This window comes from Oryza glaberrima, chromosome 1, assembly GCF_000147395.1.
Source record: "Oryza glaberrima chromosome 1, OglaRS2, whole genome shotgun sequence".
Classification (NCBI taxonomy): domain Eukaryota; kingdom Viridiplantae; phylum Streptophyta; class Magnoliopsida; order Poales; family Poaceae; genus Oryza; species Oryza glaberrima.
The window spans coordinates 16306420-16324154 of record NC_068326.1 but is presented as its reverse complement, the minus strand read 5'-3'; the positions used below and the strand labels follow the sequence as shown (position 1 = coordinate 16324154).

At 41.1% G+C, this 17735-nt stretch overlaps 1 protein-coding gene across 1 annotated transcript; it reads left to right on the top strand.

The window, feature by feature from the left end:
- The first annotated feature begins 3045 nt into the window (after positions 1–3045).
- On the top strand, positions 3046–17735 carry LOC127768576 (uncharacterized). Its single transcript, XM_052294187.1, has 13 exons — positions 3046–3646; positions 5045–5154; positions 5242–5352; positions 5431–5488; positions 7104–7193; positions 9559–9653; positions 11457–11510; positions 11620–11757; positions 12750–12807; positions 12909–13023; positions 14020–14089; positions 16418–16489; positions 17146–17735. Exons 1-13 carry the CDS (start codon positions 3439–3441, stop codon positions 17260–17262), a joined length of 1296 nt encoding a protein of 431 aa, XP_052150147.1. The 5' UTR covers positions 3046–3438; the 3' UTR covers positions 17263–17735.

Here is a 17735-nt window from a genome sequence, read left to right as displayed (position 1 = left end):
CATTCTGTAACGTCCCGCCTATCCTAGGTCAGACCCACTTACATATGGCAGCTTTTCTTGGACATAGACTGGCCTCACAGACCTCCCGCCTTTCCTAGGCCAGGCTCACTTACATCTGGCAGCTTTTCTTGGACATAGATTGTCCTCACAGACCAACACAAGTCATTATGTAACGTCCCGCCTCTCCTAGGTCAGGCCCACTTACATCTGGCAGCTTTTCTTGGACATAGATTGACCTCATAGACCAACACAAGTCTTTTCTACACACTTGCGCACTCGGGAAGAATTTCCCGATCGGTCACCCATCCTGAAATTGCTCCAGGCCAAGCACACTTAACCTCAGAGTTCTTTGGAGATCGGCTTCTGATTAATCCTATTAAGCCATGAGCTGGGATGTCACAATATTGCATTGGCTTACAAGGATTGTATACAAGTTAGATTTAGCCGATTGCAACAAAAGTTTCACTGTTTATCTAATTATTTGGATTTAATGACATCGGACTTTCAGCCGATGTATGCTTTAACCTTCGGATAAGTGTTTATGCTCTCATATCATTATTAGCCGATTGATTTCTACTGGATTGTATTATTGTTTTATCACATTACCATCAGTCGATTGTCTTTATATCGTTATCTACATTAGACATATAGCCGTTTGATTAAAACCCCATCGACATCGGCTGGAACTACTCCATCGGCTTATCAGCCAATCGGCTATTTGATATGCTATTTATATATCTTGTCAATTGTAGAATCAAACTGACTGGTACGCCCGCATCTCATCAACCATCTGGACCTGCACTGGAGCTAAGCAGATCTCCTAGGCCGTTGTGTTCGTCGACTTAGTTCGCGCCAACACAGTTCCGACAACATTGGCCGAGCGCAGATTTCTCAACAACAATAAGGTGGTGAAACAACGCCCGATTTTTTAGAAATAAATCGGGTGCCCGATTTGTAGTCGCTTCCCGGTGGTTCCAAGCAATTATCTTCACTTTTTGCTCACGGGACCGCCCTAGCCATCCCGCTTATGATTTTTATTATTATACCATTAGACAAAATGATATTATCATATTATTTATTTTCATATAGGTCTGTTCTCCTAGCCTATATGAGAAGACAGTAATATAACAATATCATTATGCCTAATGGTATAATAGAAAACAAAATATGAAACTGATGGTTTGTTTGGTTGATCGCCTTACTTTGCCAGCTAAGCTTGTGGAAGCTTAGTTCGACAAACTGAGAGTGTTTGGTTCTTTCCATTGCCACACTTTCTTAAGTAGTTGGCACACTTGCCGCATTATGGCTAGCAAAGTGTGGATGCTACTAAGAGCTACATATGGAGAATATTTTTGCCTTGGTGGAGGCTTCTTCCCAGCCATGAAGCCATAATTTAGGGGTAGTGTTCATGGGTGTAAGCCTTTTCCCATGCTTTTAAAGATTTGACATGCAATAAGATCGTTATTATGCAACCTGATAGTGTGTGGAATGTGGTCAATTTGGTTTTCCACGAATGCTAGGAAGCATAGGGATACCCGGTGAACTGTACTGTCAACCATTGGGGAAATTAAGGGGATATGGTTTTGGTTTGTGTTTGCTAAATTGGCAACCTCCACACCCCGAGAAAGCCACGTTTTACGATAATTGCAGTGAAAGTGCTATTGGTGTCATCGCCATGAACTTAGAAAGGAGGTTTCCCACTGGTCAAACACATGTTGGTTTTTTTAGACAGCGAGTGCTCTTGCTACCTGAAGCCTTGCACTACTACACAAAAGCACTTCGGTGCTGGTTGGGAACCTTCTTTATATGCCGGCTTTTCCAATCGGCACCACGGAGACGGCACAGATGACTTCAATCATCAGTGCCGGTTTTAGAACCTATATGTGTAATAGATGCCGGTTTTCAGGTTAGAACCGGTTTTGGTATCGGTTTAGAACCAACACATTTAAGGTTTCACGAATAAAAAAAAAACAGCTCAATGCTCGAGCTGAGAAACTCCCTTTCACTCCGACTTATCAAGAACACACCAAATTCACATGAACAAGAACTATCCCTTCAACTTGATTCAAAACAAGAACACAAACTCAATTCCTTCAACTCAATCTTTTGCTAAAAAGAACAAGAACACGTTAGAAACATTACTTGCCGCCGCCGCTGCCAATTCAGAACAAGAACACATGCTGCCGCCGCCTCCTCCATCCGAGGCCGCTGTCATCTCCTCCCCTCCCGCCATCGCCGGCCTCTGCCACCACCGCCTTCCCTCCTGCCACCGCCCGCCTCTACCGCCCCCGCCTCCCCTCCTGCCGAATCTAGTGGATGAGAGGGCGCCGCCGCTTCCTCCGCCGTCGGAGCTCGCTCCCAGACTCCTATGGGTGCTGCCGTGTTCCAATCGAACCACTGCACGAAATGGAATAAAATCGAAGGGAATGGAAATGGCATCGAGAGGGGAGTATGGAATGAAGATGAGGCAGAGATGGTGATGGCATGACAGCGATCGGTGGCGCCTTCTTCTCCATGGCCAGCAACAGATTTGGGGCGAAGGGCAGTGGATGGAAGAGGAGAGGAGAAGAGAGGAGAAGAGGAGAGGAGAAGGAAGAAGTGAAGAGGAGAGGAGAAGGAAGAAGCGAGGAGTGGTGGGTGGTAGGCGGTGGATTTTCCTGCCGGCCAACACCATTCTCCCCACCCATTGGCGGCTGCCCTAGAGGTTTGGGTTGAGATGGGAAGAGAGGGGAGTGAGGTGGAAGAAAATTGCCGGCTGACATGTGGAGTCTACGTGGGCTCCACATTGACTCAGCCGCCACGTCAAAAAAACCAGAGAGCAATACTACCTTAGGATCAAATGTGACCCGGTTTTACTAGATTAGGAATACATTATATTTGGTATTCCGGTTCGGGACAGTTTTAAGACTCGACTACAAGATAAGGGATCTTACGTGAACTTTTTCCGAGATGAAAAATTTCCAGTCTCATGGGCCTGTGCATATGACCCACAGGCAGGCGGCAGCAGAGCGCCGCACAGCCCCCGGGCCCCGCCCCACAATCGACCTCCGGCCCTCCGGGTCCCCAATCCATCCCGTCTCCTCGCCCGGCGCCCTCGACTCCCGTCTCCTCGCTTTCCGCCGGCGCCGATCTCCATCCTAGTAGCGGAGGTGGCGCCGGCGTTCTCCTGCTCCCGCCGCATCATCGCTCACCGGTGAGCATCCTAATCCATCCCATCCGGCCTCGGCCTCGGCCTCGAATTTCGTCTCCTCGCCCGCCGCTTTCTGCCGAATCCCCATCCTGCGAGCAGAGGTGGCGCCCGGCGTCTGAATATTTTGCTCCTTCCTCCTACCCCGTTTCAAGCCTTTGCGGCCCTTGCGCCTCTCCCCTTGCCGGCCGGCCCCGCTCAGTCGGTTGCCTCGGACTCAGATCCCACTCGCATCGCCGTCCTAGAAACCGATGAGCAGCGAGGCCGGCGGCGCTGCGGCGAGCTCTGCCTCCGCGCCCCCGCCGCCGCGGAGGACGCCCCTGGAGAGGACCGCGGACGCGGCGGAGGAGTTGTATCGCCTCCGCGACACCTTCTTCCCCCGAGACCCCGTCGAGAAGGCCGCGGCCCTCCGCGCCCTCGCCGACGACGCCCTCGCCGTCCTCGACTCCCTCCCGCCAGGTACCTTCAAGTCGCGGTCTCCATGGCCAGACTATTTCTTCGATTAGTAGCACTGCGCAGTAGCGCTGAGTGCTATTGAAATGGATTCGGTTTGTGATGGTTTCGCTCCAATTGGATTCCGCTAGCATGTAGCTTGAATATCAGAAATGAAATGTAGAAGCCGTTACATGTACTGAGCGTGTTGCAACTTGTAAGCTCTGATGTTTTTATTGATTGCGCATGCTCCATTGGTGCGGAGATGATTTATTAGATACTAATGCAATTTTTTATGCATTGCACCATCTCTCTACTGTTGATGCTAAGTTATTGGTGTGCTGTCTAATATGTTGTGTATTACTATAATTAGGTATTGTATCCCGAATTCAGTACCATGCTCTAGGATGGATGTCAACAGTGTCTGTGTTGGATTTGATGCTGGCTAGTCTGTCTTTCTAAACATCTGTACTCCAGAATTTTGGTGCCCGCATAATGTCTGTTCCAGCATTCATCAATAGGAAATTCTGCTGCGAAACGCAGGCATATATAATCTTATTGTTGTGCATGTATAGCTGTAAACTTTCATGTTTGTGAGTTGGTACAGTACTCATTTTATGTCCAAATGCCTGCATGGTTCCACCTATGCTGCCTTACGAATTATCATGAGAACAAGGGGAACTACCATTGCTGTGGCACAACAAACTATGTAAAGCATTAACAAGTCAAGTATTATGCACTATGATGTTCTTGACAATTTCTGAATTCTAATACACAAATGCCTTGAATTATGATATCCAAATTCTTGGCCCCGATCTTCTGTGGTAAGAGAAATTTTTGGGGAATTGCTGACAGCAGCCTCTCAATATCTAAACAACAGCAATGACCAAACCTATTTAGATGGTTGGATCACATCTGATTATACATATTCTATTCACTTGGGGTCCCAACATGATACTCCCTCCGTTTCAGGTTATAAGATATTTTGATTTTGATCAAAGTCAAACTGCTTCAAGTTTGACTAATAAGTTTATAGAAAAAATAGTAATATTTTCGACACAAGATAAATTTATTATAAAAATATATTTAATTATTAATTTAATAAAAATAATTTAGTAATGTAAATATTATTACTATATTTGTCTATAAACTTAGTCAAACTTGAAGCAGTTTGACTTTGACCAAAGCCAAAACATCTTATAACCTGAAACAGAGGGAGTATTTCCATGCTTTTCTTTTCTGTAAGTTGGGACATGCAACAGGTATCATCAGATAGTTTGTGCTTTGATGAGTTGCTAAGTTCGATTGTAACCTTTTGGGACATTCAATTCCTTTTTTCTGTTGGCTACTTGTTATCTAGGTGATCGATCATTCTGTATGTTCATTTCATGCTCTTTTCAGTATATTTTTTTCTTTAACTTCCAGAGCAAAGGAAAACACCGCAACAACGTGCTGTTTATGAATTCTTGAGGGGAAAAATATTGGATGTTTTCCCTGATTATCATAAGGAGGCTGAAGATCATTTATCCAAAGCAGTATGTAGCAGAAGACTACACATTACCTTGTATATGATGTCTATCGGTTAGAAACTTAAACAAACATTGTTCTACTGGATATATTAGGTAAAGTTGAATCCATCTCTTGTAGATGCATGGCTGTGTTTGGGTAACTGCATATGGAAGAAAGGGGACCTGGATTCAGCAATGAACTGCTTTTCATTAGCATTAAGCAAGGTACATTTTTACCTGTAAGTAGCTACTATGTTTTTTTTTTCATGTGTCCAAATTCTCTAGCATAATATCATTTTTCAGGGGGCAGACAAGAAAATACTATGCCAGCTCTCAATGCTTGAAAGAAGTATGGCTCAAGGTGAGATTCTCCTCATATAGTAACTTCTCACTTCTCAGCTCATAGTATTTTATGGAATTAATTCCCCCCACAGCATATAAATTATGATACAGTGTTATGTCAATGATGAACTAATCATACTTTTTTGTACACAAGAACAAAATTCTGAGTATGTGTTTCAACCAGCTCAAGTGTTTTAGTCTGAGCTTTAGGTTTAATGAACTAATTGCTGCTCATGTCAAAATTACGTTTGAACTATTTAATAGATCAACAAGAAACACCACACAAGACAGGAGAGGTTGGGGGGGGGGGGTCAGATAGGGAGGTTGAGCAATCTTCTGTGGGTGAGATCGACCCTTATGGCCATTCCACAACTCATCTGTTTCTGATGAATAATATACTTGAACTCTGGTATGTTCTGTCCAAAATTGTAAGGCACAAATCTTCAAGTACTATTATCAATATTGAAATATTGGTCCATTGCAAACTAGATCCCCGGCATGCTTAAAATATGTGCTTCTCACTTCTCGGTGGAGTGTTAGGGCATCTCTTTATAAACAGACACGAGCTTTGCTCGTTAGCCTAGCTTGACCTTGGCTCGAATTGATTCTTCTGTTGAAATCAGAATCTCTTACTCCTTAGATGAAATATTATTTAGCTAGACCAAACTTTGAGATTTCATAAGCAGCTCATGAACATCAATAATCAGATTCCTTAGATGAAATATTATTTTACCAACACTAAAGACAACGTGAGTTTGCACACGGGGCTAAACTAATCGAAACAAAACCTAAAGAAAGAGGGGATTGTTGCCTTGGTAAAATAAAGGGCCAGAAGGTCGGTGGCGGCAGCCAGTACATGCACACCGAGCCATTCAACTCAATTACATGATATGTGGGCCCAGGATAAATCAGCTAGATGATGTGACATGGACTGGGCTTGAGACTTGATCCTTGGTCTCGTAGAAAAAAAAAAAAAGGAGTTGTGCCTGCAGATTTCACCTGAACTCGTGTGTTTGACCTGCTCCTGTGCATGCATATACGGCTTGGCCTGATTGCATTGAACCATAGCGCACAGGCAGCTGGTACTTGGCTGTTCCTGTACATGCATGCCTTGTTTGTATATATATATACACTTCACTCTGTTGTGTCTTCTCTTCTTTGATCTTGAATAACATCTCTAAATGTGAAACACAAGACAGGCAAAGTATTATTAGCAATCTATTCTTATGCAAATAAATATTTATCCTTATGAACAGATTTTCCTGATAATTAAATAACATAGAAGTGGAGCCAATCTTTTCTTTCCCAGGGCATTAAAAGTGATTTGGGCAGGCACATGGAAAGAGAGGGGACGACATATGTCAGCAGAAGTACTATGTAAAAAAAAAGAGATAGAGATGGCAGACCCAATACCATCACACACTTATCTCGATGCAGATCCAATGTCCAAAAATTTGACTAGTTTCAACACAAAACTGTCAACAAATTATAGCAAACATTGTGTACTAAATGCTAATATTGAATGTCCGAGTCCCTAGTCCCTACTATAAAAAATGTACTACGCCACTTGACTATATCTGTACAGCATTTTCCTCATCTTGTTGCACCCCATTTATGCAGAGTTCTCTTTTCAGGTAGTGAAGGCCAAGCACAGGTAGTGGAAGAGAGCATTAAGCATGCAAAAGAAGCTGTAATGCTTGACATCAGAGATGGAAATTCTTGGTGTAAGAATCTTTTCATTCAAAATAATAGTTGCATATGTTCTGTTTCCTTGGTGTCACATACCACGGTGACATGCCGGCGTTCCCTTGTTGCTTGATTCAACCAGAGTTTAGATTCATATTTTGTGGCATGGTGTAATCAATAAATGTTTTAACCCTGAATTTGATTTTGTTTAGTAAGATTCCAAAACAGCCAGTTGTGATAGACCTGTTATGGGTTAGGGTTGGTAAACACCGCCTGGGGGATTGCCGGGCGGCGACGGCTTCTAGGGATGAGAAGGGATATAGGTTGGGGGAGACTAATTCTGATTCATTTCTCAATTAGAATGATGATGCAATCCATCCTTATATAGGTGGAGGAAAGGACCTAGTCTAATCCTATCCAACAGACTCTTAACCAACTGAGCTACTGTAATACTGTACCGCTCCCTGGGGACTCGACTCCTCAGCCCACTGCCCATGACATTTCAAACAAGAAATGCGTTCTCATATCATTATATACCCCAAAGCTTGTCTTGCCTTTTTTGTAAGCTGTTGCATGAACATCAGAGGAGCCGGAATATTCAGGAACTATATTTGCTGACAGCGTTTCGTGTACAGATTGGTTATTGTGCTTGTGGAGGAGAATTTTAAATTGCCTGGTGGCACATGCACGCTTTTGATCAAAGCTTGGCTAACCCACTCTAGTTATTTTTGCGATATGCATTCTTGTTTTCAATGCGCACAACCCTCGGGTGAAATGGAACGAACAAAAACAACTAGCTCCTAAAATTAAGCATCGTCTTTTCTGTTTGGAGCAGACCACTGCTAGTGTTTTATTGCTTCAAGATAAAACTGAAATTGTGCAATATTTTATTCTGAACTTTGCCTTCTTTCCTTTAGAAGGCTGTCGTTTTATGTACTGCTCATATATATTTACTTTAGTCCATTGGATATATGCCAGAAATTGAGATTTGCCCGAACAATTACTTCAGTTGTAAACTTGTACTCTTAATACTATGTGATCACTAGTACTACCTCAAAACACATTATCACTTTCTTCATGAGTGATCCTGGAGTGTGCTTGTTGGTTAAAATAAAAGCTTTGGTACTATCCTTGAATCAACTCAGGTCTTATTCCTGTATTGGTAGAGTTAGTCAGCTGTACAAGAGAAAATGGATTTGGTTATTTATCCTGCATATGTTATCTGCAGGGAGGTAGTGTGCACATTCACATGGTACTACTCACATATGATTATCTGAGTGGTGCTGTAGCAGAAAGGCAGCTAGTTACCTAAGTTATTAGCAGACAAGGCTATTATTTGTTTATTCAGTTTTATCATTAGTAATAAGATTATATATTACACTTTATCTTAGTTGAAGTATTAAGGACCTCTTTCTGTATGAAATGGAAAGCAGCAAATCCAGATGAATTAAGCAAAGATGAACATTCTCAAGTCCAATGAGCTTCTGTAGTCTACTCCCTCCGTTTCATAATGTAAGACTTTCTAGCATTGCCCATATTCATATAGATGTTAATGAATCTAGACACACATATATATTTAGATTCATTAACATCTATATGAATGTGGGCAATGCTAGAAAGACTTACATTATGAAACGGAGGAAGTAGTTTTTATCTCCCCATAGATGCACTCTCTCCTCTAAGTGCAGTAGCTGTTGTCGATCTCCTTTTCACAGTGTTTATCACATTATGTTGTTAGCCCATTATGCATTTGCAGTGAATATGCAAGTACAAAATTATATATCTCCATACTATTTGGATGGTTACCTTCCTCAACTAGCTAGTTATCTCCTATATCTCATTGAAAACTAGCATTAGGATCTGTTTGGATTTTGGAATGATAAAAATGAATGAATTAACACTTTCTGGACTTCTAAACTTTTAAACATACATATACTGAGGTACAAGGAAATGACCATTAATCGAGGTGTTTCTTCATCGATGAATGATCATATATCCTAATTTATGGAGATGCTAAGTACAGAAAAAATGGTTACATACCACTGAAAAAGACCACAATTACTTTAATTCCACCTAAGTTTTAAAGTACACTTAATGCCATCCGAAAGATACACTGTTTAGTTTTACTACTACAAAAACTAGTGATGTGTTACCAACCATCAACATTTATGTTCAGTGCCACTTTATTTGGAAATACCGCATTGAGTAGTAAATTTGAATTAGCAATGTTATATTTCTAAATGAAGAAGCACTCAGCATAAGTTATGAAATAGACATATATGGGTTCCAGGTCCATCAATCTTGCTGCATCAGCATTGAATGGGTTTTTCTGAGATACTCTTTTTTTTTTCCCGATTTATTTCTGTTTTTACAAAAATTCTTTATTTCCTCATTTCTGTATAGATAATCTGGGTAATGCATATCTGACAAGCTTTTTCGTGAGTGGATCCTGGGATCACATGAAGCTTCATCATTCAGTCAAAGCCTATCAAAATGCTGTAAGTTTGTGCATTTCATACTTCTGTTGGTTTGATAATTTCATTCATGAAAGTAAGATATATTCTCTGAAAGATTTCCACTTTTTTGTGTAAAGCTTCCAATTTTTTATTCAGGAGTCCATTCTACTCCCCTTCTACTTTCGTGTGAGTCCAGAAAACACTTCTCAACTCAAACTGTTGAATTTGCACCTTCCAACAGTTAAAACCAGTGACAATCAATTCCATGCCAAAAATCGCTTTGGCGAGCTGAAGATGCATTTATTCTTTCGTATTTCGTTTACCCGGCGTCCATTTAGATATGGTACCTGAGTTAGCTAAGATCAGTTTGCCAAATAAACCTGATGTGGTCCACTAGTCATGCAAGAGAAAGAAAGGAAGGGGTACTCTGGGAAGAGAGTGATTTGGCTGCGCAAAGTGCAAACTGCTAGATGTATCTTATAGCTAGTTGTGTATTTACCCTATTCTAACGGGCTCTTCTGCGTATTTGTATGGTGACTTGTATGCACGTTGTCCCATTGCAATTCCAAGGGTTCCTAATACTTAACGTTACCAACGTCTAGGTGGCATGTTTAAGATTTGACCCTAGATGATCATTATGTACCAGTTTGATACTTACCTCAGTCCCAAAATATAAGAATCTAGGACCGGATGTGACGTTTCCTAGTACAATGTATCTAGTACTAGCAAATGCCCCATCTAGTCCTAGGTTTTATTATGGCAAAATTGGTTATAGCACCGAAAGTTTTTGTTTTTGGTTTTATAGCATCGAAAGGTTCCGGTTCACTTTAATAGCATTGAAAGTTTACCTCCGTTACTGATTTTAGCACTCCATCCAAACTTCTGTTAGTTTTCTTTTTCTTTCTATTATTTTTGCAATATACCAATATACCATCTTCCTCTTCAATCCTTCTCCCCATCTCAGGCCTCGCACAGGCGCTGGCCGTCCCACCTGTTCCATTCCCGATCTCCCTTGAGGCCTCAAGCTCGCCTTGGACATCAGCCACTAAAGCTGGCCCAAAAGCCAACACCCTCGAGCCTGTCTGCCGGTCATCCCTGCACCATCACCACGCCATACACAAGCTAGTACTTCATCTCTGGAAGACTGGAACTTGCTGATGAACGCTGTTCCAACATCAATCCTCTTGCCTTGTTAGCCAATCCCAATTTCATGGATAAAAAATGTGCACAAACTGAAGTATAGCAGGGTGGGTATCATACAGGCAGAACAATGTTGCTGAACCACGAGTCCACAAGCTAGCCTGGATGCACGACCATACATGAGCTCACCTGGACATCTGAACGTGCGTCCTGCAGCTTGTGATGATGTCCACTGGCACCCCAGATCTCGTCTGCTTGCACTGCACTCGAGCTTGACGAAGTGCTGCGCCCCTCCTGCTCGTCTCTACAGCTGTGCCATGGAATGGAACTCACCTTTTGGGGAGGATGAAGAAGATAGACGGGGCAAGGTGGGGGAGATAACGTCAATTTGGATAGTGCCAAAATCAGTAACAGAGGTAACTTGCAATGCTACTAAAATGAACCGGAACCTTTTGGTGCTATAAAACCAAAAACAGAAACTTTTGGTGCTCTATAATCAATTTTCCCTATTATTATTTTCGGATGGAGGGAGTAGTTACTAATTAGAGTCTGCAAAGCGAACGGTTAGGTAATGGGTGCTAGAGTTGACCCCCCTCACCCCCACCCCCATCCCCACCCCCACCTCCTGATTTTGGGTGGGCGTGTGTGTTGGGTGGCCTTGTTTGTTTTATTATATGAATATAATTGAATTCATTTTATGCTCAGGAAAAGGATGAGACTACGAAATGTAATCCAGACCTCTACTATAATTGTGCCACAGTGAGTAACCCGGATCATAACTTAAACTGGGTAGCTAAATCAACTGAATTTTCTGCCAAGTATAGGACATCCTTTTGTGTAATATGTTATTTGTTTTGGTTCCTTCCAGGCTGACAAATACCTAGAGAACTATGAAAGAGCACTTCGTGGATTTGAAGCTGCAGCTTTAAAAGATCCTGGTCTTGGTGCTGATACAGAAGTTCAGAAGATCATCAGTCTCCTTGATAAGCTAGATAGTGCAATGAAGGTATCTTCTACTCCCTCCGTCCCATTATAAGTGCAGCCATAAGTTTCCGTGCCCAATGTTTGACTGTCCATCTTATTTGAAAAATTTATGAAAAAAATTGAAAAGTTAAGTCACGCATAAAGTACTATTCATATTTTATCATCTAATAACAATAAAAATACTAATCATAAAAATATTTCAAATAAGACGGATAGAACTGCGCTTATTATGGGACAGAGGGAGTATGTAACTATGGCATGTAGACCAGAGTTTAACATGAACAGATGAAAATTCTTCCATCTTAACCTTTTGAACTCGCATTTTATCTTATTCTAAATCAAAGAGGCTTCCTACTTACCAACCATGAATATAAGAACTTTATGTTGTCCATATTCATGCAACTTGGCAAAACAAAGCAAAATAACACAAAATAGAATACATCTTTTTTCATAACTATAGCGATCTATGGAGTTACTTTTACGAAATATGCTAGACTGCGACTAATAAACCTTTAGTTCATTGGGTAAATAAAATATTGCTGAGAAGACAAGCAAGCGGCGTTGGTTGAACAGAAGAGAGAACATTATAGATTGGAATGATGAACTTCAGGTAGAAACTTTGGTTGATGTGAATGGTAGATGTGTCTTGTTCTTTGTAGTGATTTAGCCGTTTATGGTCTAATAACATATCTTTAATAAGAAAGGGATAGATTTAACTCGAATATGCTAACACATAACTTAAACAACCCAAAAATCTCATCTCCAATCAAACTGCTAACTCAAGCAAATTGTCTCCTAACGCAACTAGATGCTAGAGTTCCGCGCTTACTGTTCACAAGCGTGAACAGTAATTCCTGCATGGTGCCACACATAATCATAAAACCATTCTGAAGTTCAAGTTGTTTTTGCCTGCATAAAAGGCTTCAAGTTTCATTTGTCATGAATTGACAATGATTTGTTTTGGAATAACTTATTTTCTTATTTATTTGTACTTATGAATAATTTCTTCCACAGGGACAATTACGATCCAAGAGATTAGCATCATCAGTGTCTTCTTTGAGTGAAGTCAACAGTAATACTTTCACTGTCACTTGGCATATATTCAAGCCTGTATAAGATTTCTTTTGTACTCCTGTTGGTTTTTATACGTTTTCTCCTTTATTCTCTCTGTAGTAAAATCATCTCACAAGAAAGCAACCATAGGCATCCTATCAGAGGGTTTGAACAAGACAGTTGCTGTGTTGGGGAAAGTCATTCTTTTGATAAGACACGACAACATTGCTCCAATGTAGGTTCTCTTAATCCTTGAAATCAATATTAATTATGCGAGACCCATTACAAATTTACAATTTTTTTTATGCTCCTGAGTGCTCTTCTTTGGAACATCATGATTTTTGTCGTAAATAGCATAGAGCAATTTAGCAACTTTTTGTTAGAAGAATTATTAGTTACATTAACTGAAAGTTGAAATTTGCACACAGATACTATACCTGGTAGAAAGTGTGCTAACTTTGAAGCACCTAGTTGTAGTTAAGAAAGCAGTGTAACTGGCATGTCTTCATCTTCTAACTCTATCCACAAAAGGGAAAATATTTCAGCAAATTGTCCACCCATTGTCCAAAACAGTTTTCCTTTATTTCCTTATAAGAACTGTTTTATAACTGGGAATTGTGGATGCTAAACTGCAATGACAAGCTTGAATTTAAAAATTGCTTTACTATACATCAACATTTTTGCAAGGATCTTGGATTTGTTTTACTGGCTGAAATAATAACCTTGAGCTTTATTTAACTTCAGGACCTTTTGCCAAAGATAAGCAGTAAGATTGCACTAGTCATGATCTGCTCAACTAAATTCTGTTAAATATTTTAGTTGAATTCAATAAAGTATTGGCCTCTATTTTCTTTCATTATGTAAGCACAGTATTTTGGGTCTGAGCGGTTATGACTGGCATATTTAACCTTGATTGTAATCATTGTAATAGGTTTTACAATGCGGTCAGTTAAACATGCAAATATAATACTCGTGAATAGAATGGGTTTGTTTTTTTCACATGAATAGAATGGGTGTTAACTATTAGCCTCATTGAACTAGAACTTTTGCTACTAGTTTTGGTTACCTGGGGTTATTGTATGCTGCTCAAACATGGTATGATCATTTAGATGAATCAGATTCAATATGCATCTCTATTCAATCAAAGATGGCATACTAAAACACCAATCTTGGTGTATTGGGTTCTATTATTGCGTACCTTTGTATTTATACTGAAATGTGATAATTTCAGGTATTATTTAACATGCGACTTGGATCAGTCTTATTTCATACTCTCAGTCTATGGTCTACGGAATGAAGCAGTAAGATCTCTTAATACCAGTGAATGTTTGTGCTATCATAAATGGAAATTTGCACTTTGTAATTCTTTTTATCGTAGTGATGGCAGTAAGCTGATTGTTTTGCGTTGTTGCTATATTATTGCATAGTATTCATTTTCTTCATGGTCATTTGTAAAATGTTGCAAAGCTTGATTTGACTTAACTGTATAGTTCAATTGGATGCATGTCCTAGAATCTATCATGACTCATTGAGCCTTGCTGTTCAGAAATGCGATGCAGTGCAAGATGTTCGGAAACCTACAGTCAAACTTTATATACTTGATCAGTAATATCCCAAAGGGTAATTAATTGCCCCTTAAGTTAATCATGTAAAATCATTATACTTTTACATGACATAGTTTCATAATATGATATTTCACTTGTTATATAAAAAGTAGATACAAGTGTTTGAAATCATCAGTATCTAAAACATATAAAGAAATAATTAGTTTGCATAGGAAGAGGTCCACTTTATTCCCCTAAACTAGTTCACTGAAAACCATGTCACTTCACTCCATATTTGTCTATTTTGTTTACCCTTATAGAAGTCTCTATTGAAATATTTTTTTAGGTATGATAATGAGCCTGTATTTAAAGACATTTTCTGAATGTTTTCATGACCATTTGCAAGTTTTTCATATATCTGGACTCGGGGGTTAACTGGCCTTGTGTTCTACTGACCTATTCAAATAGAAACATAAATTATTGAAAGGAAAAAAGATAAATTTCATTCGGGTGTGAAGTGACCCAATTCTAGTAGTTAAGTGCGCCGACGCACTAGTTTAGGGGGAGTAGAGTTAACTTTTTCTTTTGGCATATGGAATCAACTAATCAGGATAAGTCCATTTTACACCCTCGAACTTTTATGTCTGTCTAAAATACACCCTCCAACTACAAAACCGGGTATCTAACACCCTCCAACTATTAAAACCGTTCAATTTACCCCCAAAACCAAACCAGAGTGGTTTTTCGGTTACGTGGCGTATGACCTCACGTCATTGAGCCCCTCTTCCTCTTCTCTCACCCTCACAGTCAGGCACATCTCTCTCTTCTCTCATCCATGGATCGGCGCTGGTGACCACCCCTGGCCATGAGATCAGTGCTGGGGAGCTCGAACACTGCCTCCCCAAGCGCCGCCTCCTCCCGGTGAGCTCGAGCTCTAACTCCAACCTACCTCCCCCCGCATCTCAAGCAACGGCTCCACTGAAGCTCCTCCTCCCCGAGCTTGCCGCCCCTGGTCTTGGCGATGGATCGAGTGAGCGAGAGGTGGCAGTGGACGCGGGTCGCGCTTCGAGCCCAAGCTTCGCATCCTTTCGCCTCCACGCGTTCATGCCACGCCTGATTCCGCATCCATCCATCATCCGCCGGCCTGAGGTCGGAGAAGACGGGGTTGCCCGCCCGCTTGGCTGAGCTCGACACAGAGCCCGTCCCCTTGCCTAAGGTCGAAGAAGGTTGCCGCAGCGGCGATGCAGTGCAGAGGCAACGGCGGAGGCAGACGAGGTGGGCGGCACTGAGGTCGTGGAGGGTGGAGCTCGCTACCACCTGCGTTTCCTATCACCCTCAAGCTCGTCGGCGTCCGTGCCATCTCCAACCACCAAGACCGCCCGACTTCCTCGGCTCCTTGTGCCACCTCCAGATCTGCTATCGGAGCATGGGGTCGACGCGACCGGTGTTCGCGACCATCGCCGCTGCCTTGCTCATTGAGCTCGCCTCCATTGTCTCACGTGGGTAGAGAGGGGGGGAAGGGAGACCTAGAGAGGGCAACGGGGAAGGGGGAGCTCGAGCTCGCCGGCGCTCGAGGGGTGGGGGACGACGGGGAAGGGCGAACTCGATCTTATCGCCGGTGTCGTTCTCGCTCAGGAAGGAAAGAAGAAAGTGAAAAGAAAGAGATTTTGGGTAGGAGATAGGTGGCAGCTGACATGTGGGACCAATTATTTGTTTTAAATTTTTTTTGGTTGATTGGATTGCCACGTCAGCATAATTTAAGAAAAACCATCCTGGTTTGAATGGAAGGGGTGATTTAAACGGTATTGAAAGTTAGGGGGTGTCATATAACCGGTTTTAGAGTTTGAGGGTGCACTTTAGACAAAGCAAAGAGTTCGAGGGTGTAAAATGGACTTATCCCATCAAGTTATCCAACCATGTTTTAGGTTTAAGATATTTGCTGAAAATATTGTGAGTTCTCTGTTGTTGACATAGTTGCTGTCTTATATTCCAATATGCAAAATAGTTTTGTTGACTGCAAATTTGTCTTTCTGTAGTTTCTTCTAATATCCTGTACTATGCTAATGTAAACTTTATATGCCTTAGATTAAAGAAGGTGATCGAGTGGCATTGTTGGATCCTTACTACAGAATTCTGGATATATCTTGGAAAGAACAGGTATTGGATTTCATATTTTTTTATTTTAAAAGATTTGATATTTGATCCATATCTAGTAAGTAAAAATGTGCCTGTCACCAGAAAGCGTGGACAATAGAGTACATTTTTATAAAAACCTGGTGCTCATGAAGTCAGGCCTGATGCCTCGAGTGTGGTCTTCTACAAAAACCACACTACCGCATGCCTTTTTTTAATTAGTAGAGAGTTAGGCTAATAGTCATTTCTTTTTATTTAAAAAAAACAACCGCGTTGCTTTTTTTAATGCAAACACAGCAGAGGAATCCCCTGTGGTTAATTTTCATTAATAAAAAGAGTTTAGAAATAATTACAAAGAAGGAAAAAAGGAAGTAAAAGAAGTGTGTTGGTAGTTGGTACTAGTACCCTTGTATTCTTGTATAACCAAATCCTCTTGGTTCATGTATTAGCATCTTATTATTTAAATGAGTTGCTACAAGTAGCGATTTGTTAGTAGTTACTCCGTTTGGTCTTGAAAACATGTCATTTTAGACATGTTGAATCATATGTATAGTTTTGTTTTAGAAAGTACTTTCATAGAATTATAATTTCATCAGATTATATGAATATATTGCAAAAGCTTAATTACCCTTTACAAATGTAGCCCTACCTTACATGTTGATTTCTTTGATGTCAAACAGCGCTATCAGTTCAAATCAATCCGTGTGGACTTTCCAGAACAGATTCTTGTTAATGAAAAAGCTCCACCACCTCATCATGTTGTACGAGCTTCAATCCATGCACACAATAAACCATGACTCTGGGCAAGAAAACATTTTTTGTGTTGAGAGATTACATCAAGGGAGTGGAGGGACTGAGGATGGGAAGAGCTGTAAGGAAATGATCATATCACAATTTTGTGCAATTTTCTACTTTGTGGTTCTACATTGTGGCCAGTTTTGTCAGCTGGTCATGTGATTTGATCCACACAGGGATGCTTTCGTTGGGGTTCAGCTGTTCAAGGATGGTTTGATTTTTCCCTTTGCTTAGTGTGCTATCCATTAACGGGGATGTACTGTGTGTTAGTTCGATGTAAATTTGACAGTACTTGTACCCTGTGTAATCATATAGGATTGTCGGCTGCTCGATGACTGTTGCTTAGTGTTATGAGAAGATGGACTGTAAGTTCGGCCATTCGATGAATGGGGCATTTGTAAAGCTTGTTGCAGAAAATCAGATTCTTGAATTGCCTTGGTGAGCATCTTTGATTATGTAGTAAATTTGACTTCTA

Excerpts from the sequence above, each read along its gene's own strand:
- LOC127768576 (XM_052294187.1), top strand. The coding sequence starts at position 3,439 with ATGAGCAGCGAGGCCGGCGGCGCTGCGGCGAGCTCTGCCTCCGCGCCC. Across the intron at positions 7,194-9,558 it reads CAGAGATGGAAATTCTTGGT|ATAATCTGGGTAATGCATAT; the intron begins GTAAGAATCTTT and ends ATTTCTGTATAG. Across the intron at positions 16,490-17,145 it reads ATATATCTTGGAAAGAACAG|CGCTATCAGTTCAAATCAAT; the intron begins GTATTGGATTTC and ends GATGTCAAACAG.